Raw genomic sequence first — 21,649 nt, 5'->3', positions numbered from 1 at the left:
CAGTTATTTTAGCCGGGCTCATTACGCAGACGTGCGCGCCTCTGTTACTACCTCGTAGTAACACCATGGCGACCGGCGGCACACCTGCGGCTGTACCGCTTGTAATTAGGTTCAACTACAAAAACTTCGAACAAAACGCCGGCGGCACCAACAAAAGGAGCGCACACTGCAAAGTCTGCAATATCAAAATCAAGGATGCTGGCGCAACAACGTCGAATTTCATCAGGCACTTGAAAACTCACCCGGAGAGGTCAGTCACATTCACGCATATGGATGGTTAGCAAACATGTTTAGCTCAGCATCAGCTGTGTAATGCTAACTTAGCTTGCTGCTAGCTTTGTAACTGAATATTTGAAAAGATGAGTGAATTGCTTCCTTACTGATTTCTGATTCTGAAGTGTTTTGCTTATAAGTTGTTTGCATTTAGCTAAAGTGTGATGTTTTTCCTCATATTTCAATAGCCTGTTTAAAGTGATCATATAACAAACAACTAATCAGTACTGATACTGTATGCTAATAGATATAGGAGTGATAATAATATAGTAAATGCTTTGAATTTCTTAGATATAGCTGTGCAGTATTCTTAACAGACTGGATAGCAGCAGACAATAGAAGGCTTATTACAACCAGAAGAGACATGAGGCTTTTATTTTGTTAGAGACTTGAGACTTGACTTGGACTCGTGACCAAAGACTTGAGACTTGACTTGGACTCGTGACTAAAGACTTGAGACTTGACTTGGACTTGCAAAAAAAGACTTGTGAACATCTCTGCCGAATAGCATTATTTCGTATAAAACCCTTGATGGTGGCCCAGACCACCGTCATATCTGTGACGCTATTCTTATTCAAGATTATAAATTCGGTCAGTTTTGATCTCAATTGCGATATAAATGTGTTGTTCTTTAAAAGGGTCGTGTTGAACCTCCATCTAGTTGCCCCGTTGTTTATATTTCCATAGTTAAAATTAGCTAAAATTGGGTTGTGATCTGAGAGATGTCTGGGTAGGAACTCAATTGACTGTATTGAAGGCATCAGCCCAGAAGATACAAGAATGTAGTCTATTCGAGAGAAGGTTTTATGTCTCGTGGAAAAAAATGTATAGTCTCTCACAGATGGATTATGCACCCTCCACACATCAATTAAGTTTAAGTCTGTTATAAAGACATTAAGTGCTTTGGAAGCAGATTCTTGAGAACTTGATAGAGTTGCAGCAGATTTGTCAAGGTTATTGTTAACAAAAGCATTCATGTCCGACCCAACATATGTTCATGTGCTGGTACTGCGTGTTTTGCTGTTACCACTGTACAACTCAACGTGGGTTGACGTCTTTTTGAAGCTCTGCTGAGGTCTGTGATCAAGTTTTAGTGTGACGGGAGGTCTGTGACGAAGTTATGCAGAAAATGAACTAAATTCATCTCCTTTCACGACAAGCAGCCAACAAGGTATTTGTTTTGTGTTTTCATTTTCTTGTTTTCATTCATATGTGTAGTAGCACAATATGCTAATGTGTTTGGCTATGTATGCGTGTCATTTCGGTGTTGTAGTTCTCACGGCGTAACGGAAGAGGGAAGGCTACAGGATGAAAACTCCCAAGAAATAAACGCCCGTTTTAAAGAACCGACCTGTGTCTGTGTCGTGAAAAGAGCTACAAATCCTGTCGGGGCATATATGCTAACAAAAGCCACTTTTTTACCTTGAATAGATGTGCGGCAATAGGCTAGACGTCCTTTATTGTCAGAGCCAATCCTTTCAATTGATACATGTATGTTACGCCTCACAAGTATCATAGCTCCTTTAGTGCGAGTGCCATCAGTTGATGCCACAATAGGTTTATAGAATCTGTTTTGAACCCTTGAAGTGTCATTAGGTTTAAGGTGTGTCTCCTGAAACATTGCAACATCTATCTTCTTTCTGCGTAAGAAATCTAAGATTTTTGAACGTTTATACGGAGAGTTAAGTCCTCTTACATTAAATGATACAATATTCAAATGTTCCAATTTATCTGTCTTTATTCCCTGGAGCTGTTGTGAGTTGGTGGTGGATCCCTGAGTTACAACCCTCCCCTTTCCCCCCCATTCGACCCTCTTCTGGGTAACATCTGTGAGCGTCACTTAGCTACGTCTAACACTGAACACTGATTGTTCCCCCCCTTGCATAAAGATAAAGCATAGCAGATCTCACAAACAGTAAAACTGAGGAATAGAAAACCCCTTTCAAACCGATCAACCTGTATCATTACAACCATCTTCCTCTCGTTCTCATGAAATGGTATAGCCCATATACAGACCGGTGCCTGCCGATGACGTCTATCACGCGCCCATGAATGTAAACAGTGGAGGCATGAAAAAGTTTTCAAAACACACCTCCAGCTTCCCAAGCCTATTCCGTTATAATGTACATTTTGTATGCCGCATATCACTCGAATCTAAAGTATATAGTATGGGCGGAATATTACCTTAACACCATATAAACATGGCAATTAAACAATAACATTAGAACTCTTATCTGCAATAATTTGAAAATAAACTGGCCACTATTTCAACATATTCAAGTATCGAGGCTTAACGAACATTGTCCAATATAAAATAAGCATAGAACATCACCTACATACCGTCTACCTGCCCATAGGTGCCAGACTTTCTCTGTCCTTATTGCAGATCCATCTCCTCCGTTGGCACAGGTAGCGTATTCAATGTCCAGGATCTTCTCGCATGTCCACCGTTGATTTAAGAGCTTCTCTTGCCTCTTCTGCAGAGTTAAATGACATCCTCGTGCCCTTGTTGTTCACTTTCAGAATTGCCGGGTATATGATGAACGAGTCGATCCCCTTCTGTCGAAGTTCAGTGCGGATCTCCTTGTATTCCTGTCGCTCCTGTGTCGTACCGGGGCTGTAATCGGCGAAGAACAACAGCTGTGTCCCGTCTTGGAGAGTCGGTCTAGCTTTCTTCGCGCCTTCAATTATGGCCTGTCTGTCGGTATAGCGTAGTAGTTTGAGAACCATGGTCCGCGATCTTGAGGTGTTGTTGGAGAAAATACGATACTATCGATTTCCAGTGGATTATTGTTGGGGCTCTTGATTGAAGGTATCCAGATAGGCAGCATCTGTTGAAGGTAACCCCTGGGATCATCGCCCTCAACACCTGTTGGTAAGTTGACAATCCTTACATTGTTCATTCTGGACCTGTCCTCCAATTCATTGAGCTTCCTTCGCATCTTTGTCACCTCCATGATACACGTGCTAGTTTCCTTCTCATTCTTGCGCACGGCAACCTGAATGCTATCAATCTTATTGAACACCGTGTCAAACTTTTTTGCGTGACCATCAGCTTGTTCTTTTAATGACCAGAGGATGTTGCCGTGCTTCTCTATAGGATTGAGAGCCTTCTCAATCGCACCCTTTAGCATGTCTGCTACTGTTCCCTGCAGAGTTTCCATCTAATCCGCGATAGCTTGCTTGATTAGCATAGCTATATCGGTGGGTGAATCGCTAGCTTGCTGTTGTCTGTTAGATTCTTGTTTTTTAATCGGAGTCTTTTCCTTCTTTGCTGGAGACATTTATTTTCTCAAATGTGTGTTATTACTGTCTATGAGTTGCAATAAATATGAAAAAAGGGGGGATTTTGTTCAGCACTCAGTATCTTGCTGCCATCAGCCTCGTGCCTCACCGGAAGTCAACATCCCTCTTCTTCAGATCATCATTTACAGGATTAGGTCACAATACATTTAATACATGATGCAACGTTTATCAATGATAAAATATCAATAATAATTAAAACTGCGGTCGCACTTGTGCGCGCAGTGATGAGCGGGCCCTTGCGTCCGTGCGCCTGTCGGGGAGGGCAGCCGGTCATCCCCGGCGTCAAGCAGACGCGTGCGAGTCCTGGGAAATGAGCCGTTTCTCATTTCTATAATTTTCGCGTCTGGGGCCCTTTCTCATTTCTCGAACTCCCCTCCTCGACTCCCCTCCTCAACTCCTATCCTCGAGACTTAGTCCCACCCACAGGAGATGCGAGCGGAGGAGCCGAGGAGGGGAACCGAGGAGAGAGGAGGGGAAGCAGCAGGCGGTTAGAGAAATGAGAACTCCTCTCCTCTGAGCGGTCATTTTAAAGAGACGTCCATTAATGATGACAGGAGGCACAGCAGCCCTCTGTCTGATGGACAGATGCGTTCATGATGACTTCTATATTTACTTTGATTCATTCACAGTGCGGTATAATGAGACAATAACAGGCTACAGGTGCGGGGACACACACACACACACACACATATATATATTTATATAAATATATACAATTTCAGAATCAAACAGAGCACTCTCATAATAACGTAACACTGTCGGAGACTGGATATATCCCCCCCCCCTCTGTTCGCTACAATGAGGAAAATAAATTACGGGCCAAAAGTATTAAAAGTAAGCAGAGGACACCAAACCAACTGAGACCTGTCTGTCCGCTAGTGCTGGGGGGGAAACGATTATTTTGAAAACGATTAATCGGGCGATTATTTGATCGATTAGTCGACTAATCTAACGATTATTTTTCTGTTGTTCAATTCATAAAAAACGTAATGTAAAAAAAACGTAATAATAAAAAAAAATTCACGATACTGTGTCTCAGGGGATCTTAATATTTAAGAACCTATTAATGTGTTATACCAGATTAACGGAAATAATCTCAGCTAACTGACGATACAAACCATGTTTACCAAAACAAAACACAAGTCTCATAAGAAGCATCTAAATGACCCCTGAGCGAAAAATGCTAACGGACATTGGCACAGAACTCAAGATAAAAGTACCCTTATTACTTATCGTAGCTGCACATACAAGATATCCGATTAAAGATGAGACTCCACAGATTATGTAGGTATATAGTATCATCACTGAGTGATCCGGACTCGCGACAGGGGAAGCAAATACAGTCATCACAACACGTACCTTTACAGAGCTTCTAGGGAGATCGTCTCACCACCGTAGCTGTCAATCTGATCAAAAGACGTGTTCAATGGCATTAAAACCAGAAAAAACGAGGCTGAATCGGTTAATCCATAGGTTTTTAACGTCTATGTATACAAAAATGATTGAATTTATAATCCATAATTCCATTTTAATGTAAAAATCGGAGAGCAAATGCTAGCTGCTAATGGTAGCCACCACAGCTAGAACTGCTTGTTGCTGTGGGTGACCCACGTGTGTAGCGACGCGTCGACGCGGAAATATGTCGTCGACGATATTTTGAAGTAGACGCGTCGCTACAGCACTACTGTCCGCTGCATCGACGCACACACTGTACCACACACACCTACACACTGTACAACACACACACCTACACACTGTACAACACACACACCTACAGCTCCTAAAACAGGCTACAGCCGTTGTGTATTTTATTATGTGAAGCACTAAATGGTTTTAGAAAAATATCGACTGTTTGTAGATATCTACTAAACTAAGGCAAATAAAGAGAGTAGGCCTGTTCTACTGAGTGATATATATTATACACACTGCTCTGCTTTCTGCACGGACCTCACAGCTGTTCTCACTGTAAACATTGCGTCGCGATGAGAGCAGTTAATAAAATAATATCCAGGGGATGCATGCAGAGCTGCCATTGGCTGAGATAAGTCCGGCCGTGCGTCACGACTCTTTGAAATATCTCTGTTCCCGGAAATGCATCTGCGAAGGAGCCGTGGAGGATCCATCAGTGTATCCTCGGTTATAGCTCCTCCAGAGAGCCTCCTCCACGCTCGATCCATGGTCCTCGAAGTGCATTTAGAGAAATGAGATTTCCTTCACCATGGCGCGCTGAAATTCATTTCCGGGTCACTACCGGAGGACCGAGGAGTCGAGGAGTCGAGGAGGGGGATTTGATTAAATGAGAAAGGGCCCCAGACTCCCAGATCCTCCGGCAGAAACCCGGAAACGGATGTCGCCGCGCCGCCTCGAAGGAAAACAAATTTCTTTAGGCTCGTTGAGGATCGATTATCGAGGAGGCTGTCTGGAGGAGCCGTAACCGAGGATACACTGATTTAGAGGAGAGAGGAGTGTCTCTAGAGGAGCTATAATCGAGGGTACACTGATGAGTTCTCCTGAGACGATTTCAGCCAACAGTGATGTTTAAAAGAGGTGTGACGCATGGCTGGACTTCTGTCAACGAAGCACAGCTCTGCAAACTGTTCCTGTTGTGATTATAAATTATTTGGGATGATCAAATGTGCATCAGACTTTGTGCCCTTTACCGTTTGTTTACTCACTAATCACATGTCCCCTGGATGTTAGGTTATTTTTTTTTCAATACAACTGCTTTCATTGTGACGCGATGTTTACAGTGAGAACAGCTGCTGAGGTCAGTGCAGAAAGCAGAACAGTGTGTATAATATATATCGCTCAATAATAAATGTACCAGGCCTACATTTCACACTTCATTTGTAGGCTTTAGGAGATATCTACAAATAAACAGTAGGGTTAGGGAGTGTATAGGTGTCTGCTGTTGTAATGAATATATATGCCATCAATCCAACATCAGCTGAGCTGCAACATAATACAGACAGGTAATAATCAACAGAATCACAAGGACATTATATGGCTCTGCTAAAAACACTCACTCATAAGTTATGTTTTAGTTTACTGTTTAGAAGTCTCAAATATCCACTCTAAATCCATATTAATAGCGATGCATCACACAAATAGCTCTCTTCCTTATTATTGTGTAAGTGAACTATATTATACTAGCTTGAACTCCAAGATGGATATCCTCATTTCACCACCTCCACCCACTACAATCACACGCCCCAATGTTATATTTAACTAATATTTAACTCCCTCCACCCCGGATAAAAGCACGTTAAGAAGCCCCTTTTCTCTAATTCCACAACGTTGCAGGAAATAACATCAGGAGAACGGATTAATAAACTGTTCGTGGTTAACGTGTGTTGCTAACTTTATCCGGCATTCTAGCTTAATCTGTTATCTGTAAACGTTAAATATACTGATTGGAGGCAATTTCTACAGGCTCGCACTACCTGTTAGCATCTAGCTCTCCTGCTTACAAACTTTTAGCCATCCCTGCTTATACAAATAGTAGTTTTAGTTGTCTGCGATCTGCGGTGGCCAACTCCCACCTGTCGAGGCCGGCTGTACTGAGGTGTTTTTCCTCCGGAGACGTCGCGAAGAGACGGAGCGGCTCCACCTGTTGCTGCATGCGATCTGCAATCTACGGAGGCCTGCTCGTCGCGAAGAGACGGAGCGGCTCCACCTGTTGCTGCATGCGATCTGCGATTTACGGAGGCCTGCTCGTCGCGAAGAGACGGAGCGGCTCCACCTATTGCTGCCTGCGATCTGCGATCTACGGAGGCCTGCTCCCACCTGTAGAATTCGGCTGTACTGGAGCGGTTTTTACCCCGGAGTCGTCGCGGAGAGACGGAGTAGATCCACGCTTCGGGCTTGGCCTGCTTCCACCGGGCGTGTGCTGCTGTACGGAGGAGGATTTTACCACGGCTGGGGCCTGCTTTCCACCTGTCCTGGTTCTGCTGTTGCAGAGGCCTGCTTTCACCCCGGGGATACCACGGAGGGACCGGAGCGCTTCCACGCTGCTGTTTTCGTCTGTCCTTTGCTGCTGTGCTGATTTTGCTCCAGGAACATCGCGGATACTGTGTGCTGGTCTGGGAAAATGGCCCATATCGGGATTCTACTGTGCCTGTTAACTGTTTTGGACTATGAGAAGATCTCTAGTCATTCTGAGAAGACTACTGGATTCAGGTCTGTTCTGCCACCCGCAGTGGGCATCCCCTGCAAAGGTTCGGATGTGTTGCTCAAACAATTACCGGTTGCCTTGTCACAGACAATCTGCTCGACAAAATATGGTTGTCTTTTTTGTTTTCCTGCTATGATGGTTCTTCAGGACTGCTTCTTAAGCTCTAATCACACTCTCGCAGACTTTTCCGGTGATTCTAAAGTAGATGACAATGTATGTGTGTCGTTTAAGAGGAAAAGATGCCTGTTTTTTGTTTTGTTATTACTGTCAGGAAATGTACAACCTAACCCTGGTCCGCCCAGTAGTAATAGTCAGATCGCTACTCCTGTTGATTTTAAAGCTAGGTCTGTGTTGGGTTTCATCCACTTGAATGTGCGCAGGTAAACTAGATGTTTGGCCTCTGACATTGCCTTAAATGGTTTTAATGTGTATCGTACCGACCGGCCTAATAAAGGTGGTGGCGTTGCCATTTATGTTAAGAATAAGTTCAGTGTAACCACATTAGTTTCCAAATCGATCAGTAAGCAATTTGAATTTTTAGCCATAAATATAGAAGTGGCAAAGGGTCAACAGGTCATGGTAGTGAGTTGTTACAGACCCCCCTCAGCTGTCAAAGACTCCTTGTCTTCACTAGCAAATCTTTTATCACAACTGTCTAGTTGCAAGCAAATAGTGCTACTTGGAGATTTTAACTGGGACTGGTTAACTGCAGTGTCAGAGGATTTTAAAAACCTTTGTATCTCTTTAAATGTTACTCAGATTGTTGACAGTCCTACTCGCCCTAATATTAAGTCTCCTAATAAATCCTCCCTAATTGATCTCATTCTAACTAATGTTCCCCATCAATCTTAATCTGTGGGAGTATTTGCAAATGATCTGAGTGATCACTGTGCTGTAGCCACAATTAGGGACACTAAGGTCCAAAAGGTTAAACCTCACATTATCATTAAGAGAGACAAAAAACATTTTGTGGAGCAGGGTTTTGTGCATGATCTGTTTGATTTTGATTGGGGTAAAATCGATCTGTGTGCTGATGTGGAAACCGCATGGTCTTATTTTTGTCTTGGTTTTATGGAGATCATTGATAGACATGCACCCCTGCGTAAATTTAGAGTAAAGGGACGAGACAATCCTTGGTTTTCTGCTAATCTGTCCAGTCTCCTTCATGAGAGAAACAAGACCTGGGCAAAGGCTAGGAAATCAGGCTCAGAGGTAGAGTGGCTGCGTTTTAGGCAGCTAAGGAATAGCTTCACTTCACATGTCAAACGTGCTTAATCTAAGTATTATCTGTCAGTAACCACAAAGAACCTGAATAATCCTGGAACATTTTGGAAAGCCATTAAATCGTTATCCACCGGCGATATCCGTAATGAGCTACCTGCTTCTGTGAACACCACAGTCTGTGACTCTGAAAAACGTGTGTTGGAAAACCCTTTTAGTTTCACCCCTTTTACTGTTGATGTTGTTCATGAAACTTTAACCAAGCTAGATCCTAAGAAACCGGCTGGTCCGGACAACGTAGAGCCTTTCTTTTTAAAGATAGCTGCAGATTGTATTGCTCCACCTCTCACTACTCTTTTTAACCTCTCCCTCAGCACTAACACAATTCCAAAAGTATGGAAGTCAGCGTATGTCCTGCCTCTACTAAAAGGAGAGGAGGCCACCTTATTAAATAATTATAGGCCAATCTCTAAATTATCAGTTCTGGCTAAGGATCTTGAACGCTTACGGCCCGTCTACACTACAGCATCGAAAGCTCCAATCTGCCCATTCACTTTCAATGGGGTGACGTCACGTAGCCGCGCTTTTTCGCCGAACTGAATTGTGGGTAGCAGAGCGGTCCGTCTCAGGCGTCTCCGGCGACAGAAGTTGAACAATGTTGCAATGCTGTATGATGTCCTTTTGTTGTTCTATTTATGTTTTTATGTTTCATGTGGAACTACTTGAGCAGGTCTCCCTTGAAAAAGAGATCAATGATCTCAATGGGATTTATCTGTATAAATAAAGGTTTGAAATTAAATTAATGCCGCCAGCAAAGGGCGTTGTTGGACTAACAGTAGGTGTGTGTGTGTGTGTGTGTGTGTGTGGTGTGTGTGTGTGTGTGTGTGTGTGTGTGTGTGTGTGTGTGTGTGTGTGTGTGGTGTGTGTGTGTGTGTGTGTGTGTGTGTGTGTGTGTGTGTGTGTGTGTGTGTCTCCGTTAGCCTACGAGCTCCCCGTTTGAGCGAAGGACTATTCCTTCTCAACGTAGCATGACATTGGATATGCGCTGAAGTTGTCCTGGATTGGAATTTTTACGATCATTCCCCTATGAGGAGTTTGCAGAAATGTCCTTAAAATGCATGAGAAACGCACAGTTTGTAAAATGGCCCACTTCCTGGAGGGCTGGGCTAATAAAAGGCCATTTGAAATATGTCCGCAATCATAAGAGAAATGTGTATACAGTGTTTCGTGAATATCGGAATAACTATATCCGAGTAGTTTGGAGTAATTTGCGACATGTAAATCGTCAAAAATTGTGTAATCGCTGTTAGCTTACGACCTCCACGATTGATTTATCAAAAATGTAATCTGCAATTCTTCATGACAATGGCCAGGGGCTGAACCTGTCCTGCATTGGAATTTTTCCGATCATTCCCCTAGGAGGAGTTTGCAAGAATGTGCTGAAAATGCATGAAAAACTCACATATTTCAAATTGGCCAACTTTCTGGGGGGCGGGGCTAATGGAAGGCAATTTGAAATATGTGTGCAATCATAATAGCAATATGTATACAGAGTTTCGTGAATATCGGAATAACTATATCCGAGTAGTTTGGAGTAATTTGCGACATGTAAATCGTCAAAAATGGTGTATTCGCTGTTAGCTTACGACCTCCACGATTGAGATATCAAAAATGTTCTTCTCAATTTAGCATCATATTGAATAGGGGCTGAACGTGTCTTGGATTGGAATTTTTACGATCATTCCCCTAGGAGGAGTTTGCAAGAATGTGCTTAAAATGCATGAAAAACGCACATTTTTCAAAATGGCCGACTTTCTGGGGGGCGGGGCTAATGGAAAGCAATTTGAAATATGTGTGAAATTATAATAACAATATGTATACAGCGTTTCGTGAATATTGGAAAAACTATACGCGAATAGTTTGGAGTCATTTGGAGTCATTTATGACATGGAAATCGTCAAAAATGGAAAGTTCTCCGTTCGCTTACGAAGTCCTCGTTTGAGCGATCAACTATTCCTTCGCAATTTAGCATCACATTGGATATGGGCTAAACCTGTCCTGCATTGGAATTTTTCCGATTATTCCCCTAGGAGGAGTTCGCAAGAATGTGCTTAAAATGGTTGAAAAACGCACATTTTTCAAAATGGCCAACTTTCTGGGGGGCGGGGCTAATAGAAGGCGATGTGAAATATGTGTGCAATCATAATAGCAATATGTATACAGCGTTTCATGAATATCGGAATAACTATATCCGAGTAGTTTGGAGTAATTTGCGACATGTAAATCGTAAAAAATGGTGTATTCGCTGTTAGCTTACAACCTCCACGATTGAGCTATCAAAAATGTGCTCCACAATTTAGCATCATATTGGATAGGGGCTGAACGTGTCCTGGATTGGAATTTTTCCATTCCCCTAGGAGGAGTTCACAAGAATGTGCTTAAAATGCATGAAAAACGCACATTTTTCAAAATGTGCGTATTAATAGATTCCATTAGTGGAATCTATTTACAAATATGTCCGCAATTCCATGAGGAATGTCTGTGCCAAAATTCGCGAAGTTCTGAGAAACTATATGTGACTACCACACAATAGGGGGCGCTAGTGAGCAGTTATTTTGGAAAAATTACGGGTTTTTTTACATTCTCGAAAAGGGCGTAGGCTCTGACGTGTGTCCCAAGTTTTGCGTCCGAAGCTCATTTTATGCTATCGTAAAAAAAAGTATAGGCCACGCCCACATTCTGAATTTGTTGCGACACTTTCAATCTGAGTTCATAGTCACCCCGAGAGTATGTGTAAAACAAAAAAAAAAGATTAGTCCATCTGCTCTTGAGTTATAAATTAGTGGTGTTTTTGGCGCCCCCTATAGTCCAAAATGAAAATGCTTTGGTGTTCTTATTCCCCAAGACTGACTGAACCTATCTACTAAAATCTGTGATATTTGGATACATTGTTGATGAGTTATGAGCATTTCTTTCTAAGCCCCGCCTTTTTGCGAGTACGTTTTGATTGATGGCGGCAATATTTATCGTCCTAACATGCTCATTTTCGTTGGTAATGTGTGTAACCCTCCACCGATGCTGTATATGAAGTTTGGTGTTGAAAAACTGAAAACTGGAAGAAAGAAAAAGTAGGCGGAGCTTAACGGTCCAAGAGGATAATTTGTTGAGCAGTTCAAGACGGATAAGTGTGCAAAATGTCAGTTACGGTGCGACTTTGTAAATTTTCCGAAATGGGATTTTCATAGGTGGCGCTAGCGAGCAGGTTGAATAATTTGAACCCTTTGACTCCAGAATATTGAATTTGTCACCGGTCCTGGCGTCCGTGCAAAATTGTACAACTTTTGAAGCATCCTAAAGACCTCAAAAAGAGGAAACGCCAGTACTATAATAATAAGAAGAATTCCTCCAATAACAATAGGTTTCCTCGCACTTCGTGCTAGGACGCCGTCGGGTCCTAGCACATCCGTGCTCGGGCCCTAATAATAACATTAACTTTATTGATCCCAGTTTGGGATTTTGTTTTAATGTGGTTAAAAAAATAATATTATTGGATTTCTTTTATTTGGGAGATTCTTTATGTTTTTTTATATGTATGGAAATTATCCAGAATGTATGATCATGGAAGATTTATGTCAGAAACTAGACAGTTGTACATTTGTCATGGTGAATCAGATAATCAGCCCCAACAACATGCTGTGTAAACTACTGACAGTTTATTATTCATTTCTTGGAATGATGTGTTTCTGCAAACCAGCCAACATCATTGTAGAAGCCATGAAACGTGTATTGTATTGCGTTTTGTTTTAGTATAAGATATTTGTTTGATGACTATTGATTGGTTGGTTTGGGTCACATGGATATGGGTGGCACTCATTATAAATCTGTTCACCTGCGTGAGGTGTGTGTTGCCCCTTTCACACCAACGCGTTTTCAGCTCCGGCTCGGAGCTGGAGCCCGAAAAGTACCGTTTTTTCCTGTTCACACCGCCTCTTAGCTCCGGAATCCGGTTCACTTCCAGCTCCAAAAAATTGTCGGTCTAGCAAAAGCTTCGGAGCTAAGAGGCGGCGTCGCTTACGTCTCTCTTACGTCGAGGCGGGGGCAGGGGCAGATTGACACAGGGCCGTTGTACTTTTTGTTGACCGCAAGATTTATGATTGCTTTGATTATTATAACAATGTCTATATCTGATCACCGAGTTTATTTTCATTAAACTACAATACTATTCAACAGAGCTTTTGATCTCAGCAAGTATTTTTTTTAGCATGTCATACAACATCAAACAGGCCCGGCCTCAGCCTCTCAGCGACCTTTTGTTTCCTGCAGTCGCTATAATCATCCTCCCGTGGCTCTGATGACGGGCTTTTGCACTGTTGTTCTGCCAGGATAACTAAAGGACTTTTAATGTGAAATGATGCTGTGAACATTCCCTCAGAATCGTCCGGATATGTTGCAGATCGAGCCTCTGCGCAGTCTTCTCGAGGATAAGTGGGACAGGTTTGCTTCCAAACTGTTCTTGATTAATTTCTTGACGTACCTGATATACCTCACCATCTTCACCACTGTGGCTGTCTACAGAAAGGAAGGACAGGTAAGGCCAAAAACACACTAATAAAAGCCTCAACTCAACTGTTGGAACACCTTCATCAGCCCTATAAGCAAAGATCCTGACGTTCTGTCCTGCAGCCCCCGTTTCCCGTTGGAGCCGACCTGCTGGACATCCTGCGCAGCGTCGGAGAGATCCTCAGTGTCCTCGGAGCAGGCTGGTTCTTCTTTAAATCGGTGAGGTGGTGTATGGGATTAGTTTTGTATCATAAAGATAAAGCAACACTTTCTCAGAATAAAGCAAAACTATGAGTTTAAAAGAAACAAAAACTGAGTCAAGCAAAAATAAAATTAATTTCAAAAATAAAACTATAAGTTGTAAACTATAAGTCTTTTTTCTTTGTATTAACAGGTTTTTGTTTGCAGTTCTTGTTTCTTCTTTCTCAATGATCAGACTCTTGCTTCTCGTTTGAGCTCCCTCATTTTTTGTTTTCGATTTTGACACAAACGTCCCAGGTGGGCGGGACTTTCAGGGGTGCGTCCCCATTGACAGCCCACTACACCACAGATCATACAGTGCAACTCATGCAGCAAACTCCGGAGTCCACTCGGCCACGTTAGTGTCGGTGTCTCCTGGGGAGTTTTCATGAACATATCGGACTTATCTTATGGATTGCAGTGCATTATACTTGTGATGTGTAGTTTATACTTTATTCCAACTTTAAATATTGTAATACCTGAACACACTGCTGCTGTTAAATAATTTCCCAATTTGGGATTGATAAAGTGCCTGTCTATTTATTTTATAGATTAAAAAAAAAAATGTCCTTAAGGAGGTTTGTGAATGCTGACAGTTAATCAAACAAATGTAACAAATGTAAAAGACATGTTACATTTCAAAAGCATATATTGCTATGTATGGTGGCCCTGAAGTGCAAGACACCACAGCATTTCAGAAAACACCACAGCATTTCAGAAAACACCACAGCATTTCAGAAACCACAGCATTTCAGAAACCACAGCATTTCAGAAAACACCACAGCATTTCACATTGGACGGAGAGGGTATTCCTTAGGGAGAACACTTCTTGTTTGTGATTGGACAGAGCCAGCCAGAGAAGCACTGCTGTGATTGGTTGTTTTTGCTGCCAGTCAAGACATTACGCTTCGTGATTGGCCCAACACATCAGCCGTTAGCTGTTAGCACACACTCAGAGCTCACAGCTCCTCATATCTGTTCAGAAACTGGACACAAGTTAAACATGTACAAACCACAGACTGTCTGTGTCATGGTGAATACAGTCGCTGCTTTATTTATGTCTGTATGACGTTGTGAGTGTGGACGGAGCAGCTACAGGTTAGTTAGACTGGTCGATCCGAATCCGATAGGATTTACATGGAGATACGCCCCGCCCCCTCTCCAGCGTCTTGTTTGAATGACAGGAGTAAACACAGAATTAATGCTTTATTAACTCATGGTTTTTAAGGGGCTTATCTCCATGTAAATACTATGGTAGACCACCCAATATTCGCATCGCTCTAATCGCTCGAGTTTCACCGCGGCTGACGCGCTTGGAGAGGGGGCGGGGTAGTTCAGGCATTTATCAAACCTGGCAACTCCAGGCTTCCTGGCAGCTGTCAATCAAAGTCCAGTGGCTCCACCCCAAAGTGTCAGAAACGTTTCGCTCGCGCAGACAGACTCCGCGAGCGAGTGAGGCTGACACTCCCGCGAGCGAGCAAGAGGGCTGTCTCTCTCGCGAGCGAGCGCAGAGCCGCTCGCGGGGGTTTAATCTGCGCGCGAGGGTCATTTCATGCGTGTGAAAAAGCACATTTTCCGCTCGTGAGTAGCTTGTTTTACGCTCTAGAATATTGACCCAAATCTGACTCCATATTAAAACAAAGAAAAAATACATATAGTTTACATGATTACACAAATGATTTGTTTGCAACTTATAGTTTTATTTTTGAAATGTATTTTATTTTGCTTGACTCAGTTTTTTTTCTTTTAAACTCATCGTTTTGCTTTATCTTTATGATACCAAACTAATCCCACAGTGGTGGAGCCTGATTACCCACAAAATAGTCAACATTTAATTCGATCTATTTCAAAAGACTAACTCCTCAATCCACAGATAACTATTTTCAAGAGGAACCCCCCCACCTTCAAGGCTCTCTACACAGATGGGTTCTGTGACATCCTGTTGTGAGTTACCACAGAACACTGCTTGCACTCCATGCTGCTCAGGTGGGAAGTAACTAAGTAGCCTATTTACATCTTAGTACTGTACATCAGTACTATTTTGTCATACTTGTACTTTACTTGAGTATTTCCATTTAATGCTATTTTATACTTTTACTCCCTTACATTTTGGATCATCTATTGTACTTTTTCCGACACTACATTTGTTAACACTAGTAGTTACCAGCCACTGTTAACATATAAAACACATTTTCACATGATATAATGCAGTACCAATATATTACTAAACTAAAATGGTCTTATTAACAAACTACAACATTGAAATGTTCTTAGACGTATGTGTAAGCAATTAAAAGAAGGAATCATTTAATATTGCCAAATAATGTAATACTATAACAGCCATGGTGCATAATGGACACTTTAAGTACATTAAGCTGGTTATACCTCCATACTTTTGAGTCGAGGAGTTTGACTTGTAATGAAGTATTTCTACTTTACTTAAGTACCTCCTCCTCCTCCTCCTCCTCCTCCTCCTCCTCCTCCTCCTCCTCCTCCTCCCTCCCTGTGGTGCAGCTTCCTGCAGGCGGCCCTCCTCCTGCTCTGCCCCGCTCTCTACCTCAGTGGGCGGAGGGAGTACGTTGGCCTGCTGGTGCTCTCTCTGGCTCTGGCCTGGATCAATGTCCTGTACTACTCAAGAGGCTCCAAACAGATGGGGATGTACAGTGTCATGATACAAAGAGTGAGGATCAGTGTGAGTCAGCACTCAGAGTGGGTTGGCGTGTGAGGATTGGTTGACTGATTTAAGTCTGTTTCTCTCTTTAGATGATCCTGGGTGACCTGCTGCACTTTCTGTGTGTCTATAGTGTCATGCTTTTTGGATTTTCTGCTGGTAAGACTTTCATGAATCTAAATGGAATGAGTTAAGCACATTCGGAATGAGTACTTAAGACAGGGGTGTCCAAACTTATTTCACAAACAGAAAACATATGAATGGCCCCCCACGAGAGGTGAGGTATATTGCCTCATAAGTTAAGTTATAAGTTAGCTAAGTGTAAAAACAGCCTCCATCACAACTCTCCAGAGGGTTTCATTTATTCTGTTAAAAAGGTGTTGGCAGCTAACTCCTTCAAACAGAAGCCTCAGTGTTTACAATCAGGGGAAGTAGGAAGGGTATGTTTCAAATAACTTATTGGGCTTTTTTTTATCTACAAAAGTTGTTAGAAAATGTTTTAACTTGAATTGACTGAATGTATTTGAAAAGTTGAACACATGAATACTGTGTAACATTTGTTTAACTATATATTTAAGAAGTACAATATAAGACCAGCACAAGTTTCAGGTGTGGGCATATTCCATTATGCTTTCAGAATGTACTGCATGCCAATTAAAAATGGATCACAGGCCGAGCTTGGACACCCCTGATTTAAAATGTGTTCTAAACTTCTGACTTCATTTCCCTTTTATCCTTAGCTATTGTTGCTCTCATGGACGACTCCCCTCCAGCTCGTAAAAACGACGCTAACACGGCGGCTCATGGGAGGGGCTTCGGTGTGGAGCCGTTCAAGTGCGAGAAGCCGAGTTACAATGACATCAGTTTCACTACTCTGGAACTGTTTAAGTTCACGATCGGGATGGGAGACCTGGAGTTCACCGACCACGTGCAATACAAGGAGGTGTTCTACATGTTGCTCATCCTGTACATCATCCTCACCTACATCCTGCTGCTCAACATGCTCATCGCTCTGATGGGCAACACAGTGGAAAGAATCTCAGAAGAAAGTGAACACATCTGGAACCTGCAGGTGGGAAGCTGTTCTGGAAACTGCTTTTAGATTGAGTTGATGTTACACATTCAGAGTAATGCTTAAGGAGGTTTGTGCATGCTGACAGTTAATCAAAAGGAGAGAATACCATAGTATTTAGAGTGAATATCTCCAGTGAAGAGCATTGGAATAAGACTTTTCTAGATTGCGTACAAACAAATGAAAGCATGAAAAACACAAATGATTTGATACATTTCATGTAAACCGCTGACATTTCAACACACAGAGAGCTGTCACCATTTTGGACATGGAGAGGACTCTGCCGAAGTGCCTGAGGGAGAAGCTGCTCTGCGGGGTGTCCAAGGTGGTGTGCTTGAAAGGCTCGCGGGACGAGAGTCGCAGATTCTTCAGGTACACTGTCACTGGATCGTCAGGTCCTGTTGAGATTCTGCACAGCTAGATGTAGAAACATGAAGAATCCTTTACCTTGATACAAACATGTCGTGTAAGAATTACTGTATGAGAAATGTCCTATGTATTTGTGTCCAACAACAGCACATTTTACTGAACACGTCTTTAAAGGCTCACCCTAATACATTGAGGAGGGAGAAGTACTCACATCTTGTACTTAAAGGTGGGGTAGGTAAGTTTGAGAAACCGGCTCGAGATCGCTAGAATTTTTAAATTCACAACCGGAGAAAATCTGCCACTTCCTCACAGAGCCCCTCCTCCAATACACACGAACGCGCACATGACCAATGAGGGCACGAGATAAATTTGTGCCCCGATGTAAGGCTGACAGGCAGGTAGGCCGTCCAATCCAAAAAAATTCATCTGTAGAAGCCGTAATACTGTAAAAAGTACAACCAATCCGATTGGTTGTACTTTTTACAGTATTACGGCTTCTACAGATGACATTTTTGTATGGATTTGTTGTCAAAGCACTTCAGATATTCATTGCTATCGGGATGTTAAGAGCATTCCATGGAATAAAACAAAAAGTGTATCTCGAGCCGGTTTCTGAAACTTACCTACCCCACCTTTAAGTAAAAGTATGACTAACTGTTAACTGTACTCTTTTACAAGTCCTGCATTCAAAATGTTCCTCAAGTGAAAGTAGAAAAGTATTATCATCAAAATATAGTGAAAGTAGCGACAGTAAAAGTAGTCGTTGTGCAGATTGGTCCATTTCAGAATAATATATATGATATGTTTTATAATGATTGATCATGAAAGTGTTCTCAAAGCTGGTGAAGGTGCAGCTAGTCTGAAGTACTTTGTAGACTGCAGGGTAGCTGGTGAAGGAGCAGCTAGTCTGAAGTACTTTGTAGACTGCAGGGTAGCTGGTGAAGGTGCAGCTAGTCTGAAGTACTTTGTAGACTGCAGGGTAGCTGGTGAAGGAGCAGCTAGTCTGAAGGACTTTGTAGACTGCAGGGTAGCTGGTGAAGGTGCAGCTAGTCTGAAGTACTTTGTAGACTGCAGGGTAGCTGGTGGATTTACTCCAGGTGGAACTAAAGTCTGATTCAACACTTGGTTAGATTTCACATCATTCATACACATCTGTAAAGTAACTAGAAAATGCGTGAAAATGTCCTGCTGAAAATGCGTGCACATGCTGTAAACTGTGTACATTTGTTGCTGAATTTAGCTGAAAATGCAGCAAAGGTGAATGTGTTATTAGCTGAATGGTCTCTGTAGCTGCCTTTAGCTACAGAGACCAAGTCAGTGTTTTGCTGAACTTAGCGGAGAAATGCAGAAAAGTGAAATGATTTGAATCAAATTGTTACAGCTCAAATGCATTGCAAGTGAAATGTTAAACTGGAAGAGTAGGAAACATAGTGAAGAAGCTTAATATTTAAAACAAAGGTTTAAAAAAGGTATAAACAACTAAATGTATAGCCTCAATGTCCTGAAATAGCTGAATAATGTAATAGTTGAATGGTTTATAGCTGAAAGTAGGCTGAAGGAGTTAGATATTAAATGTAAGTAGTAGTGAATTGTAAGAGAAAGAGAAAAGAAAGTAAAAACGCTTTGAAAAGCAGCAGAATATTTGAACTGCAAACTTTTGAACTAAAACCATACGTCACCAATAATGTATAAAATATGTGGAACGTGTTGAAGTCAGTATGAAGTCTCCATCAAACAGAAAAGAAGTCTGTGTGTTTGTGTTTGAGCTGACAACATTATCGAACACCTGTCTAAGCCCAGAGATCAAAGGTGACCATGGTGACGACGTTGTGAAACACCTGAGTGTGTGAGCCCAGAGATCAAAGGTTACCATGGAGATGTGCAGTGAAAGGAGAGCCTTTCCATTGTTCCGAATGAGAGATAAACCTCTTCAATTTCTAACTGCTGTCAACGCATGAAGCATGTCAAGGACCCTGAGCGTCTGAAGTGTGCTTTTTGTGTACTTTCGGGTCAATAATGTGGCCTTTTTGTCAGATTTACTAAAGGTGTGCAGCTGGCGCTCTGAGGACAGGTCAGGCTGAATTTACAATGGGCCTTAATGGAGACATGTTGAACGTTTTTGTCACTTCATGCCCTCAAGAGGCATTTTGTTTAATTGTTTTTGCTTAATTTTTCAACGTAAGAGAGGTTTTCCTACAATTCAAGCATAAAATGATGTCCCAGGAGTATAGGGTTTGGGAATTATGGCAGTTTTAAAAAGAAAAATTAAGGCGAATTTCAAGCTCTGCTCCACTCTAGGTGTGACATCACGCACTCTAAGCCTTAACGAGCTGCGCAATACACACTCATGTTAACATCTGAAGAAGGCCTCTTTACCAAGCTCCAGACTAAGTTAAATATCTCAAAAAGTGCAAAAGATATGAAAAATCCGAAGAACAAGTTTAATAGCTGAATGTCTTGTGATCATTTTAAAGTTGGAATGAAGACTCTAGCTGAAAGTATGTGGAAGGAGAAGCATTTGGCGCAAGGTGTAGGTAAAAGAAGATTTGAAGGTTCCTCCCATTGACTTCCATGTTAGAAAAAGAGAATATCTCAAAAAGGTTGAACGTTTCCCATGATGCTGCACAGCATTCGCACTAGCTAAAGGTATTACATACATGCATGTAGTGGAGTAAAAGTACCTGATTTACCTCTGAACTGTAATGGAGTAGAAGTACAAAGTAAAACATTTAAATACTCAAGTAAAGTACAGGTATCTCAAATGTGTACTGAAGTACAGTACTTGAGTACATGTAGTTACTTTACACCACTGCTCATTTACCTTGTGGTGTGTAGATGTGGATGATTCCATGTGTCTGTGCTGTGCAGTGTGCACACACGTCAGGTGTCTCAGTTGTTAGAGCTGGCATCCCATAGTGTCGCTGCCAGGCACCTGGACGTCCGAGGCCATCGCTTCTATCTGCTCTTTAAACATTATAGCTCCAATAAAGGCACTCTCTGACAAAGACAAATAGTTTCAAACTTCACAGAAAAACTGTGCAGCTAAATTAATCCAATTGACAGATTTCATGTGAACGCATATTCCTGTAGATAGGGAGCATTTATTTGGAAAATATCAGTTCAAGTTTGAACAGAGATGGGATCCATGGGAAAGGTTCCAGTTTCATTACGGAGCTCGGGTGAAACGTGTCATCAGTTTATGAAGATAGATGGAGTGTTCTTTGACTTTAGGGTGGAAGAAATGAATTGGAGACAGTGGAGGACAGATGTTGGTCATATCCAGGAGGAAGACCCTGGGGACAGGATGATGAAGCCACAGCCCCCCGAGCAGACCCCTGGTAAACCCTACACACAACTTGTATTCGTTGTTTGTACTGCTAAGATGTCACCAGTTCTGAGGAACCATGTTGTTTCAGGGAACCGGTGGAACCTCAGTCCGCTCCTGGAGAGGCTGCGTGGCAGACGGCGCCACTCGCAGCCGAGCATCACCTCCAGATCCCTTCAACCAGGGCTACCATTCTGAACACTCACATCCATGCACTGATTAGTAACCAGAGAAAGGATAACAGTTTGTACTGTTGAGCAACATAAACCCAGCTATAACTACACCTCTATAAACACCGGGGCTGTTTCAATGCTAGTTTGTAGGTAGGTCATGGCTGTGGATTTCTTTTTTAATGTATTTGATAAAAGAGTTAACTAATAAATGTATACTTTGATATTGACTTGAATGATCTAAACCATATGTATATGTGCATAAAGA

General features: G+C 42.2%; 1 protein-coding gene across 1 annotated transcript in view; it reads left to right on the top strand.

The window, feature by feature from the left end:
• Positions 1–21,620, top strand: part of LOC117457336 (transient receptor potential cation channel subfamily V member 1-like) — a 29,180-nt gene extending 7,560 nt beyond the window's left edge. The window contains 9 exon segments of the mRNA XM_034097362.2: positions 13,407–13,562; positions 13,658–13,753; positions 15,648–15,718; positions 16,289–16,454; positions 16,538–16,604; positions 17,186–17,517; positions 17,765–17,889; positions 21,118–21,224; positions 21,303–21,620. Coding sequence (XP_033953253.1) covers positions 13,407–13,562; positions 13,658–13,753; positions 15,648–15,718; positions 16,289–16,454; positions 16,538–16,604; positions 17,186–17,517; positions 17,765–17,889; positions 21,118–21,224; positions 21,303–21,409 — 1,227 coding nt within the window. The 3' untranslated portion in view covers positions 21,410–21,620.
• The last annotated feature ends 29 nt before the right edge of the window (positions 21,621–21,649 follow it).

Source organism: Pseudochaenichthys georgianus, chromosome 13 (genome assembly GCF_902827115.2).
Source record: "Pseudochaenichthys georgianus chromosome 13, fPseGeo1.2, whole genome shotgun sequence".
Classification (NCBI taxonomy): Eukaryota; Metazoa; Chordata; class Actinopteri; order Perciformes; family Channichthyidae; genus Pseudochaenichthys; species Pseudochaenichthys georgianus.
Note: the sequence above shows the minus strand (reverse complement) of the source record. Positions and strands in the feature narration are given on the sequence as shown.